This window comes from Mesoplodon bidens (genome assembly GCF_964165515.1).
Source record: "Mesoplodon bidens genome assembly, chromosome: 2".
NCBI classification, from domain to species: Eukaryota; Metazoa; Chordata; class Mammalia; order Artiodactyla; family Ziphiidae; genus Mesoplodon; species Mesoplodon bidens.
In genome coordinates, this window is record NC_138177.1 from 31,744,269 (window position 1) to 31,758,117 (window position 13,849).

General features: G+C 38.1%; 1 protein-coding gene across 1 annotated transcript in view; it reads right to left on the reverse strand.

Moving 5' to 3' along the window:
- Nucleotides 1-13,849, reverse strand: part of SLC9C2 (solute carrier family 9 member C2 (putative)) — a 98,816-nt gene that overhangs the window by 71,810 nt on the left and 13,157 nt on the right. The window contains exons 5-9 of the mRNA XM_081254608.1: nucleotides 12,597-12,713; nucleotides 11,242-11,403; nucleotides 6,645-6,744; nucleotides 4,798-4,941; nucleotides 2,139-2,307 (exon numbers count right to left, since the gene is read on the reverse strand). Of these exons, the coding sequence (XP_081110734.1) occupies nucleotides 2,139-2,307; nucleotides 4,798-4,941; nucleotides 6,645-6,744; nucleotides 11,242-11,403; nucleotides 12,597-12,713 (692 nt within the window). The remainder of the gene's footprint in view (nucleotides 1-2,138; nucleotides 2,308-4,797; nucleotides 4,942-6,644; nucleotides 6,745-11,241; nucleotides 11,404-12,596; nucleotides 12,714-13,849) is intronic.

Below are 13,849 nucleotides of genomic sequence, written 5' to 3' on the forward strand. Positions count from 1 at the left end.
GGCCATGCAAAGCCTGAAAAGCCAGCACAGTGGTTGATTCTCAGACATTGCTGTGGAACCTGCGGGGCTGGGGAGCAACCCCGGCAATGGCAGGCAGTGGTGATAGGGAAGTGCACCTGCCACAAGCATTTACTACAGCCATACGAGAAGCTCTGAAGAAGCAGACAGGAACTGCGCTGGGGTCAGGAGAGGCACCATGCAGAAGCAGAAGCAGAAGCAGAACCACATTTGTAGGTCTTGGTTCTGCCATTTACTAGCCATGTAATTTGAGGCCAGTTTACCACTTTGAGTCTCAATGTCCTTTACTGAAAAATGGAGTTAATAGCAGTATGTCTTCAGAGAGTATTTCTCAAATGACTGATCACAATAAGCACCTGAAATGCTTCTTAAAGACACTGACTCCCAGGCTTATTCCCTGCAGATTCTGAATCTGTATGTCTCGGATGGCATCAAAGGGATTCTTAACATCAAACAGATTTGGGAAACACTGAAAAATGATACTCAAATGTTAGTTAACATTTCTTTGACTTGGTTTTAGGCCAATTCCTTGCACAAAAGAAAACTGAAGGAGCTCATTATTCTTTTCCTCTGGAACATGGAAAGACCCAAAGTCCCTGCAAAACCACAGGTGTGTTTGAACTCCAAATTAATTCCCAGACCATGCCCACAGATATGAAGTGTAAATCCTCAGGAAAGACGGTGAGGACAATGATACTCCATTTTTTAAAAAGCAACATTAAAAATAAACTCTTTCTCTTTGGGGAGTTAGGGTGCCTGAGTTCTTTCATTAACATGCTATTCTCTTTATTTTGGTTTCCCTACATACAAGATAAAGAGGGTGATAGTTGCTCCACCCAACAAAGATATTTGAAAAATACTGGGCTCTTAGAGTCTTCTAGGACAGGAGTAAAATAGCAAAGAAGAGAAAATTCTGAACTTGAAGTTGGATACTATCAAGAAACTCTGTACATCTACCTCCAGATTAAAGTTCCTTGGGAGGTGGGTAATGTTCTTAATTTACGTTATTCAAGTGTTCTCCCTCCCAGGAGCAGGTATGGGGTTCATCTGACTGGGAAGTGGTGGGGGTGTCCTGGGGATTTCTAGAAACTTCTCACAACTTCTAGAGCTAGTTCACAGAGTACTGTCATGAATGACGAGGTACCCTCATGCTGTCCACAGATGCTCTGAGCTCTCTGGACCTTCCCTGGAGTCTCACCAACGCTGCCACCACCAGACTGCCCAGAAATCCACTGGCTGGCCCATGGGGAAAAGGCTTTGAGAGAGAGTAGAAAGGAAACCGAGATTTGTCTTTCACTATGTATAACATAGTCTTCAGCCAAATTTTTTCAAGAAATTAATTTTTTTTTTTTTTTTGGTACATGGGCCTCTCACTGTTGTGGCCGCTCCCGTTGCAGAGCACAGGCTCCAGACGCACAGGCTCAGCGGCCATGGCTCATGGGCCCAGCCGCTCCGCAGCATGTGGGATCTTCCCGGACCGGGGCACGAACCCGTGTCCCCTGCATCGGCAGGCGGACTCTCAACCACTGCGCCACCAGGGAAGCCCAAGAAATTAATTTTTTATTTAGCCCTCAAAGACATAAATATGACTAGATCCTGAATTCAAAAATTTACAAAATCTTTCTTTCCTTAGCATATTTAATGAGCATTTCAGTTTTTGCTCTAATAGCTACAGGAATTGGAATGCTCTAGATAAGGAATTATTTTTTTTCATACCTCCTGATGGCTCTTGAAAAACAGCATTTATACGTTCAACAACATATGTTGAACATTTACTGAGTGTCAGTTACTTTGCTAAGCATCATTTCAATCCTCCACTGGAAACTGAAGTGCCACAAGTCTGGGGAACTTACCCAAGGCCACTCAGCCTGTGAATGGTGCAGCCAGGGTTCGATCCCACGTGCAACCAACTCCCACATCTGGAACTGTTATTTGATTTTTGGTCCCTTTCACACTGTCAACATAAATAAACTTTCCCCCCAAAGTTCCTTCCTACTTAGAAGACTGCATTCTTCAAACCTAATTTTTTAAATGGTTAGCTTTATTATTGGGTACTATGCCAAGTGCTACAAAACAAAAATGAGTAAATATGAATAATCATGGGATATGATTTTTCTTACCAGCTGTGGTGACTCTACTTTTTGTTCAGCCAGATTATGAATATCAGGAGCCAAGAGTAAGCTAAAAACTCCTTTAATTCCAGACCATGCTATAACAATTCCCCATCTCCAATTATACTTATAATTTGAATGCCTCAGAATAGGGCTCACTAATACAACAGTAAGTAACCTGTGGAGAGAAAAACATTTATTTTTATATCACATCTTATGTATTAATGTTATTTATGGATGATACTAGCTAGTAAATACTAAATTTCATGTAAAAATTTTTCAGAAAAAAGAAGACGATCCAGTTTATTCATAGGTTGTTCAAACTTTCTGAGACTAACCAAACCTATGATCTAAATTTTGCATATAATACTCAAATCTTGAAAAATAATGCTAGAAATTCTATACAAATATAAGAAATTATCATTAACACTAGGGTGTAGTGTTTAGGATCTTGGTAGTAAATTCCTGCAGGGAAACTTCTTCAAATGACATTAACAAGCTCCCTGGAAGGCCACGACTAGATGCAGAAATTAGACCACAAGGACCTTGTAGATCATGATGAAAAAGTAAAATTATTGTAGACACTTTAATAAATTTAGCTCAACCAAATTTTTCTTGAACTTCCACAAGAATCATACACTAAACACCATGTAAATAATTTCAATTTGTGCCTCCTTTCTCTACAGATCATTTTGTTATAGGACCCTATGCCAAAATCTAGGTTCTATCTATAGCAGACTTGCACCAAAAAAATATCAGTACTGTCCTTCAAGTGAAATTTCAGCAGAAATATAATTGACATGTTCTCAGCCTCAAAAAAGATACTGTGTATCAGTCGCTTAACCGGGAATTTCATAAGACAATTTAGAGAATTCCTGTCATTGAGAAACAGAAAATCTACAATTTGCCATCTATAATATATATAATTAATTTGGGCAAACTCCTCCGCCTTGCATTTAAAGCTTTTTGCAAAGTAATTCTTATCAACCTTTTCAGCCTTACTAAATGATCTTTCTCTAAAATACCACTGACTCCAGCCAAAATAGAACAATTTATGTCATTTCCTGATATCAAAAACAGGGAGGCAGTATAGCAAAGGCTCTGGAGTCAGTCTACCTCGGTTCAAATTTAGATGTCTTTTACTATGTAACCTTAGGCAAGTTATTTAACCTCTCCAAGCCTCAATTTCTTCATCTGCAAAATGGAGAAATAATAGTCATTGAACTTGCCTCAAAGGACTCTTATGAAGATTCAATAAAATGAGGCAACATTCACAGGGCTTAGCATGATGTTTAGAATGTGGTCAGCACTTAACACACATTAGCAATGATTATGACGTCCAGGCCTTTGTTTGGCTCATCGTCTCTGAAACATTTTTCTCAACAAGTCTCTTACGGAAGGTCTACCCATACTTTCAGGGCCCCTTAGGATGACTCCCTCCACTAAAGTCTCTCCTCTAGTGAGGTGGAACCATAAGTTCACACAAGATCTCTGGCACTCAGTAGCCATTTGACCTTGGGCAAAGCACCTTGCCTTTCTTGGACAGTTTTTTTTTTTTTTTTTTTTTTTTTTGGTTGCACAGGGTCTTAGTTGCAGCATGCATGCGGGATCTAGTTCCCCGACCAGGGATGGAACCCCAGCCTCCTGCATTGGGAGTGCAGAGTCTTACCCACTGGACCACCAGCGAAATCCCTTGGACAGTTTTTTAATCTATAAAATGGAGATAATAATTCTTATCTTCCAGTGTCATTATGCAGATGAAATGAGATAATGGATGCGTGCAAAAAGCCATGTATCTTTCTGCATACACTGAGACCAACCTCACCTTGCACTTGTGCTCCCGTGCTGGAAAGAAACATAAATTGTACACCCACCCTTCTGTGTGACAGTGCCTATCCGAGTTGCCTGCAGTGCCTTCAGAGTCAGCAGAAGCAATGTTTCATGAGAACATCTTATAAAGTAAGCTCACTCAGCCAGGCCTAACCTGAGTGGAAATGACAATACTTTCAGAGACACTGTCACGAATTCTTATGGAAGACACAACTGCCACGTGTGGGCAATGTCACTCTAGAAATAGCATGCTCTTGGGAGTCAAGTTTAAATCCCAACTCTGTCCTCACAATCTGGGTGACTCCAGGCAAGTTTTTAACCTCTCTGGGGCTTCATCTGTGAAATGATGCAGTAACACCTACCGCATAGTGTTGCATTAATACTAATGGCATAATGTACATGGTTAATGTTTAACAAATGGCTTTATCATAGTTATGATGATAATAAATGATGATGAAAGTCAACAAAATGTTAGGAGCTATTAATCTGATCCAGTGGTGCTCAAACTTTAACAAGCATGTTGAAACAGTTTCCTGGATCTCAACTTCAGAGATTCAATTCAGTAAAATGGGATGGGCCCATGAATCTGCATTTCTGTCAAGCTCATGGGTTATGCTGATGCTGTTGTTCTGCGCCTTCTCATTTTACAATGAAAGCTTGAAGAGTAAACAGACTTTCCCTCAGTTGTGCAGCAAGCTATTGTCAGGACCTTGACAACAATACAGGTTTCCTGACTGCATGTCCACAGCTCTTTTTGCTATAACCCACTTCTTCTCAATTCTAATTCTGGGCTTGAGAACCCAAGTCTAGTAAGCAAACTTTAAATTATAATTCTTACCTTACAAAATTCACTGTTGCAAATAAGATGAACATGAAAACTAAAGTGTGAAACTGAAAATACTTGATTTCTCCACATCCAATGACAATGCCAAAGAAAGTGTATATTAAATGTTGGTATACACATGAAAACATTATTAGAAACCTAGGATAAATGGAAAGGAAATCACATTTTAAGGGATGTGTTTTTTAAATCTACACGTCTAGCCTTACCCCCAGAGATTCCTACTGCAAGATCAGAGCACAGTGCTTAGGGCATGGAGCTGTTCTGGTTCCATGTGGTAACACACCTGGGTCTGGGCCAGGTCTGACTTCCACGAGCAGATCTCAAGTTCTGCCTCTTCTTGGTCCCCTCTATTCAGACCTTCCCTTTCAGAGGACTGGGTGACTGTGTCTGTCCCACAAACCAGTCTCCCTATAGGTAGGTCTCAAGATCTACACTGGGAAAGAAGCATTAGGAAGCCTCATTTTAGCTGCAGGTATAAACCATGTTCTCTGATACAGCATTACTCCAATCAAGCAGATAGTCCAATTCTCTATTCGATTCCTGTCTCTTGATTCAATTGATTCAAAACTCCTAGAAGAAAAGGGTATGAGCAGAACCTCAAACCCCAAAGCTTAGTTTTATAAAAATTCAGAAATGATCGAATAACTGACTGAGTAGAATACTTTTTAAAATGTCTCCGCAGGACCTTAAAAAATGCCTTACATGTAGTAAGATCCCAATAAACATATAATTATTTACACTTATTATTAGTTTCTTACATAAACATATCCATCACTTAACATGAGTGTCTTCTGAGAAGGGACTTATTTTCATAGCCCCAAACCTAGGATACAATATCCAGGCCACAGGAGATATTAAGAGAGGATTGGTTGAATAGCTAAAAGAATAAACAATTGAATGAATAGAATGAGTAATTTATAATGATGCTGACAGACAGCATGACTGAGATCAGAAAACTGTCCAAATACAGACAAAAAGTATGTGTTCCAAGAACTAGTTATTCCTAAGCTTCTGGCTTTTAAAAACCAGTAAAGTATCATTCACATATACACAAAACTAGAATAAGTTACAGGTGCCATTTTTAAAAAAATTTTGTCAAGTAGAGTTATAAAAAAAAAAGTACCGTCTTCTATGAGTGGAATTTCATGAAATTACATATTAAACACCAAAAAAGCAGGAAGAACATAATTTCAGAACAAAGAATAGTCCTTTATATTAAAGCAATGAATCTTCATGGGAAAACTCAGGATAATGCTTATTTTTCTCATTTCAACATTTGCTTTCATCCAATGTGAGAATTTCTACACTAGACTATGATTTGGTGTGAGATAATTCTGAAACATTCTATAATTTAGCGTAGTCACCCAGAGAATGGCTAACTCATTTGTCTGAAAAGACAAATGGCTTTCCCTTTGTCCACAGATGTCCATATGACACCAGATGTAAAGGCTAGATAAGAGTTTGCTGGTGTTGCATCTTTCTGCTACCTTTCTTTTCCAGCTCTTCCCATACTTGGATACTGTCATTCAGGTACGTTATGAAGGAAACAAAGGAATAAAGCATTTTTTAAACTTCCCACAATTCAAAGTAAATTTTTATCAAAGAGTTATGTATAGAAAGTACTATGATCTCTGAACCACTGACACATTATTCATAATAGGAATACCAATTAATGTCAATAATTGTTGGTAGCTTAAGTTCTTTTCAAATATAACTGGCAGTAAAATTAAAAATTAAAACATAGAAAAAAGTTATAAAAAATGATATTAGTGTTCATTAAGGCAGGACCACTTAAGCACTAAATTTCTATGAGATCTATATCAAGTACACAATAGACTTACTTAGTAATTATTAACTCCATCCTCGGTTTAAAGCTTAAGGAATCTAAATTTAGTCCTACAGTGACTAAAGCAATGATACCTGACATTCCCAAAAATTCCACTGGGGAGAAAAAAAAATGAATAAAATTAGTTGCATTCAAATCTGTACACTGAGCTACTTTATCTTGAATGAAGAATTGTTGGGAAACTTAAAAGGGTAGTAGTATTTCTTGGAAAGTTGCTTAAAGGGATTGGCCTAATCCTTAGGATCAGGGGTTGACAAACTTTTTCTGTTAAGGATCATATGGTAAATATTTAGTCTTTGTGGACCATATGGTCCCAGTCGCATCTACTCAACTCAGCTGTTCTAGTGCATAAGCAGCCGTAGATAATACGTAACTAATGAGCGCCCAATAAATAACAGACACTGAAATTTGAATTGCACATAATTTTTGCATGCTGCAAAATATTCTTCTTTTGGGGTTTTTTGAGACCATTTTAAAATGTAAAAACCATTCTTAGCTCATGGGCTATACAAAAAATAGGCATATTTGGCCCACAGGCTATAGTTTGCCAACCCCTACCATAGACCGTCCTTGAGGATAGAGCTAATGAAAAGTAAGTTTAACAACCTCTACCCAGTATCTCAAGAACACTGTGCTGCATGTCCTAGGGGTTGTGGTCCAAGCTCAGTGCTTCCTTGGTGACTGCAGGTCCTGAAGCCTATGGTTCTTTTACATGATACAGGCTCCCCTAAAACTGTAATTCTCTGGGCTCTAAACAAATGTGTAAATGTAGTCTGAGGCAGGTAAACCAACTACGAAGAATGTTTGAACACCATAAATACCAACAGTCCTAGCTGCAGAACCTTCAAATAGCACATTATAAATGTCGGATGGAAGGGAAAGTATGTGCAAGGTAGGTGTGGAAGCCCTTTGGAGCAAGGCAGAGCTAGTTGCCCTGGGAATGGGAGCTCCCCTTTCTCCATTAGTGTCCCTGCATCTATAAAACGGGTGTAAAAGAATAATGCCTCACAGAGGTGTTGTGAGGATAAAATTAGATAACATGAAAAGTGCTTGGCACACTTTTAGAACAAGGAATAAATGATCATCATTATTATTACGCTATTAATTATTTTTCTATGTTCACCTTACTGCTTAGTAAATTTATACTGTTTATTCATTTGAAGAGGATTTTATTATTCTTTTATTTTATCTAATCACTTAAATCCATTTTGGATTTCTTTTAACCTACTTATTTAACTGAATTTAATATAAATAACAAATGACAATAAAACCAGTGGTACTGGGAACTGTGAAAATAAGGAAGCTGTTTCTCAAAGTCTTATTTCCAATTCCCTACGACTCGTAGTATGGGATTTTGAAGCTTACAGTCTTTTTTAGTAACAGTCACTACTTAGAGACAACACTTGCTATGAGGAAACCACTAAGTAACTTTATTTTAAAACTGGTATTATTTAGTATAATCCCAATGTTACAAGAACATATGGTGTGAATGCATTCATTAATACATGTATGTACAGTTATATGTATTTTTTAAAGATTGAGTACATTTAACAGAAGGTATCAGTGGTTAAATTTATGACATAGGTTTATAGGTGATTTCTTCTTTGACTTTTCAGAATTTTTCCAAAACTCTACACGAGCATGTATTACTTTTATAATTAGAAAAACAAGTCTTTTAAAAATTACAAACGCTATTACATTAAAGGGTGTTTTAGATGTTCAAGAAGGGGGAAAAAAGTCATAGAACATGTAATAAAGGGAGTAATTTTCATCAGCATAAACCCAAGTAGTTAAAAATAGAGTTGTAAAATTTTTCTGATTCAACGGAAAGAAACCACCACAGAAAACTGATGCCACAGGAAAGTGGCTCTCTCCATCAAACTCTGTCTCTCTCTTTCCTTCTCTGGCTGAGAAAAAGTGAACGTCCTCCTACTAGGAGAATCAAAGGGACTCTGTCTCCAAAAAACAACAGGATTCAGGAATGGACATTTCCTAACTAGAAAATATTAGGGTGATGACTGAAGTCCTTTGACATTTATAGCCTAGACCAATGACATAACAAAAAAGAGTGACAGCAATCAGCCCTGGCACGGGTAAGAAAGGAATGCATTGTTTGTAGAGAGTTTTAAATCAATAAAACTGACTAAAAGCTGTCTACTTTTTATTATCTCCATTCGCCAGAAATTCTGACCAATGTCACTGGATAAAATATTCCTTCTGATAGGACAGACCTCTCCTACCACCTCTCTTGCTGTACCTCTGGGCTAGACTTTTATATAACCCACTATCTTTCATGAATTATACACTGCCTTTTATACACTAAATTCATATTTTCTTCCGTGGGCTGATATATTAATATTTCTAGCTGCACTACCTGTCAACCAACAATGCTTCAATATGTCTTTTTTCTGTGCGGCAATGTCTGTGCAATATCTTGACTATTTTATTTTAAGAAAAAGAATGAATGTGTTGATACAAGTGATTTCTAAAAGCCCAAGTATTGTGAATTTAATACAATAGAGACAAAAATGTGCTCAAAGAGTTGACTCTCTAACCTCAATCAGACACTCCCTGGATTTAAGCCAGTTAACAGTGTGTTCATTAGTGAAGGAAAAAAATAAAATTAGATAACATGACAGAAATGTAACATTAGAGAATGTATAAATGAGAAGTTTACCTATGTTTAGCTTTCTGGCAATGGAACTCCTCCTTATAACTGTCTATTGCTGACTTTTGTTGTCAGGATCTGATTAAGTATAAGAGGAAAGAACTGCCCGAAATTGTTTTTAGTTCCTGAAGCATAGGAAAGTGTAATGGATGATGGAGGGGTATTCATTTCCTGGGGCTGTTGTAACAGAGGGCCACAAACTAAGTGTCATAAACAACAGGAATTCATTGTCTCATAGTCTGGAGGCTAAATTTCCAAGACCAAGGCTTTGCAGCAGTGATTCCTTCTGAGAGCTGTGAGGGAGAATCTATTCCAGACCTCTCAAGCACTGACTGGGAGCACCTCCATGAATTAGGAGGAAAGGGGAAAGGAACCAACATTTATTGGCTGCCCTACCTTGAGCCCAGTGGTATGCTGGTAAATGTTTAAAAGTGGCAATCTGGGGGGTGAAAAAAAAAAAAGCCCCAGTTGGTAGTGTCTGCCAATTTCCATGGTCCCATTAAGGCCAATTTCAAGCTACCAACATTATGTCACTTAAATAGAGCATTGGGAAGAGATGTGGACAATCAGCTCTCATGAGCCAGCAAGAGCTACCTCCAGGACACCAGCATGAGGGAGTCACCCAACACAAATTCCCTAACTAATGCCTGTAACGCCCCTCTAAATTAGGTTATATCACTTTTATAGATGAGGAAACTAACTAAAGCTTAGAGAGGTTAAGTAATAGTCCAAGGTTACCAAGTTAATAAATTATAAAGATTGGATTTCAAGTTAGCTTTGCCTAACATCGGAGCTCTCTAAGGACTAACAGTTTATTCAACCAGCATGTGTTAAATTACTGTAGAGCATATGGCAAGCATTGGGCTTGGCTGGGGGGAACAGAGAAAAGAGAATAAATATACAAATGAATAAGAGATAGCCTCCACCTCCAGGAACTTAGGATCTAATGGGGGAAAAAAGGAAATATTAAATTAATTTTTTTCTTCAGACACTTAAGGCATTCATAATAGGTACATTAGGGAGGGAAAAAATGAAGAAAGTTGAAAGAAATGACTCTTCAGTGAATGTTTTCTGTATTTTACTGATTTGGGGTAGTGAGCAACAATAGGGAGCAATTTATCTGTACAGGAAGCAGCTCTGTTTGGTCACTGGAGGTGAAAAGAGGAGTAATTAACCTCTTGATACCTGAGGGCTTTCATGGATGGAAGTTGCTCCACTGTGTGAGGTAAGAGCAGAAGCAGAATTTGGACATATTTTTACCACGGTTACTATGGCTTTGGGGGACTGGTTACCTCAGTCAGGGGGGTAAAAACTTTAGCTCCCAATCTCACTGGACTAAACTAGGAAATGATTGTTAAAGGTCTACCAGTGCTAGGCACTCTGACTTCTGCGATCATTCCACTCTCCTGCTTCTCTTCCAGATGTAGACATACCTGATTTCTCTGTTTCCTGCCTCCTAGCCTCAGGCAAGGGCCGCCATTTCTACAGTCCCCTCAGTTTGGTACCCATTGAATGGGTACTGCTGAGCTGGAAAAAGACCTCAGGAGCATGTCTCCCACCTTTCTCATTTTAGAGATGGGTTGCTAAGGGTCAGAGCAGAAATCAGCTCAGGTCTGATTCCTCTTCCAGGGGACTGCCAGTGAATAAACGTAAGATCAAAGGGTGGAGTTAAAAAAGAGTAAGAGAGTTACCACATGGAGGAGGAATGCAAAGGCAAGGGACATGGAGTTGAAATTGAGGGGATGTTAAGAGAGACCAGGAAAGAGCTAGAGGTGGCAGCAAGATAATAGGACAAGACGCACAGAGGAGCCACATCAAGGGGAAAGCGGTTGGGAAGAAGCAACTGGATTCAAGAAGAAGGAAAAACTTAAGTGCATAAAGTTCACTTTATGGATGGCATTTTTTATATCTGTTTCTGCCTTACCAATGTAGAAAGTCAAGTACACCATTGAGATACAAAGAACGATATTGGTCAGTGTATTGCTAAACAGGTCAGTCAATATAAACTGAATGATCCTTGCACACCAATATCCACATATAATGCTTCCCAAAATGTCCAAGCTGAGGCCCAAGATTATATGTAACTCTAGAAAAAGAAAATAAGAAAAAAAAAGTTGAGTATAATATTTTTTCTTTCATTAATCGCATTTGGGTCTATGCACTTTGGTTTGCTCTTGAGATATTGAGTGGGGACCTTGCTCTTCAGCAGATGGGAGTTTCCTATGAAAGCCTGGCAAAAGAGGCTTTCTGGGGATATATTTCCCTTACAGTCTGCAGCTTGAGGTTTGCTTATCTGGGGACAGCAGACTCAAACGCCCTCAGGAGTCAGGCAAACAGCATAAATGTGAAAAAGCTATGACAAGCTGGACAGTGAATGATCAACCAAAAGACATTCAAATTCAATTTTTTTTTACAAACAGTGGCAGGGTCAAGCACACCATGTCCAGGATCCCTACCAACCTACAGTCTATTTGTGACTCCTGCCCACATCCCAGGGGATATTTGGGAAATGGAGAAGGAAATTTTTCCATTGTCACAGTAACTGGGGGCAATAGAGGCAGTTAGTGAGCAGATACCAGACATAGCTGAGGGTAGTCCTAAATAACAAAGATTGTTCCACCCCAAATGCCTTTAGCTCCCCCATGAGAAGCACTGCAAACCTCTATCATCAAAATTTCTTTCTCCTTGTAGCACCTCTCTCCTCCTACTAGTATTTCATGTATGTATCAGGAAGACACATTTTCCCTCTTCATGCTGTGATTTTCCCTCCTTTTTTCTCTCTTTAGTACCACATCTGGAAATCCAGGATATCAACCTAGTCCATATCCCAGCAAACTTTAACCACATGAGTCTGACTATTATCACTTCTAGGACCTGATTCTCCAGAATTGCTTGAACCATTCTTCTGCTTTCACCCTCAGACTCAAATCCAGGACCAAGCCAGTTCTTAACATGCACTCGTTGAGATCCAGATTGGTCTAGGAAAGAAGTAAATCTAAGCTAGATGACACAATTGTGTGTGTGTGTGTGTGTGTGTGTGTGTGTGCATGCATACTGGGGGAGATGAAATCATTTCTTTAACAATTTTTCCCCCATAATCTCTGAGAAAACACATAGATGGTAATTATTTTCTTGTTACCTGATATACTATTTTAATTGGTCCATGAGTAAAGTATAGGGAAAGCAGTAAAGTTAAGACATCTTGAATATATTTTAATTTCAGTATGAATTGATATAAGAATGATTTTAGAAAATATACAGAGAAAATAATGTTCTTACCCCTAAAATTGGAAATGCTAAGTATGTTGCTCCGAAAAACTCCAAAAACAATGGATGTGAAGCCACAGATAATCATTGATTCTCCTCTAATGATATCAGTATACATTTTAGAAATGCCTGGAAAGGGAAATATAAAATATAATTTAATATAATGCATGAAAATGATGCTCTTCCACAGGAAACACAAAAATAGAAGAGAATGAATATGCTAGAATAAAAGGAGATCATAATGGGATGGGTCCATATGACAATCACGATCATTTTTTAAATTTTTCCATTATGCCTTCTATATCTCCAATGGCAAAGGAACATGGCAATAGCACTTCTTGAAGTGTCCATTGCCTCAAAGCATGATAGAGCTTTGTAATGAGACAAAACACTTCTCAGGTCACTACATTTAGCTTGAATAAATATGAATCATTGGACTCCAAAAGAATCACATTTTAGAAATAAGTACAAAATATGAGCTAGTAATTCTACTCCTAGACATATACCCAAGAGAACTGAAAATATATGTCCACACAAAAATTTGTACATGAATGTTCACAGCATTTTCATAATAGTCAAAAAGTGGAAACAACACATAGTCCTTTAGCTGATAAATGGATAAACATATGTAATCTATCCCTACAATGGAATATTACTCAGCCACAAAAAGGAATGGAGTACTGACTGATACATGTTACAACACGGATGAACCTTGAAAACATCATACAAAGTGAAAGAAGTGAGACACAAAAATCACATATTGTATGGTTTGATTTATATGAAATGTCCAGAATAGGCAAATCCATAGACAAAAAATAGATTACTTGTTGCCAGGAACTTGGGAGTGTGGGAATAGGGATGAATGACTGCCAATAGGTATGAGATTTCTTTTGAGGTTGATGAAAATGTTCGAAAATTAGACAGTGATGATGGTTCCATAACTCTGTAAATATATTAAAGACCACTGAATTGTACAATTTAAAAGGGTGAATTTTATGATATGTGGGTTACATCTCAATTAAGCTGGTATTTAAAAATTAAGCACAAAATCTTATTGGCACTTAACATCCATTAACAGTTTAGTTTAATGGAAAATATAATCCAATTAATTGCCTAGTGTTATACAATTTATAAGTAGGGTGATAGTGATTGGTACCTGCCCATCCAGTATCTACCTTCTGTTCTTGGTAACAAAACTGGTTTTATTCAGGGTGGCAATGTGCTCAGATAAATGACAATTTTTCCCCAACTCCTGGGCTTCTAAG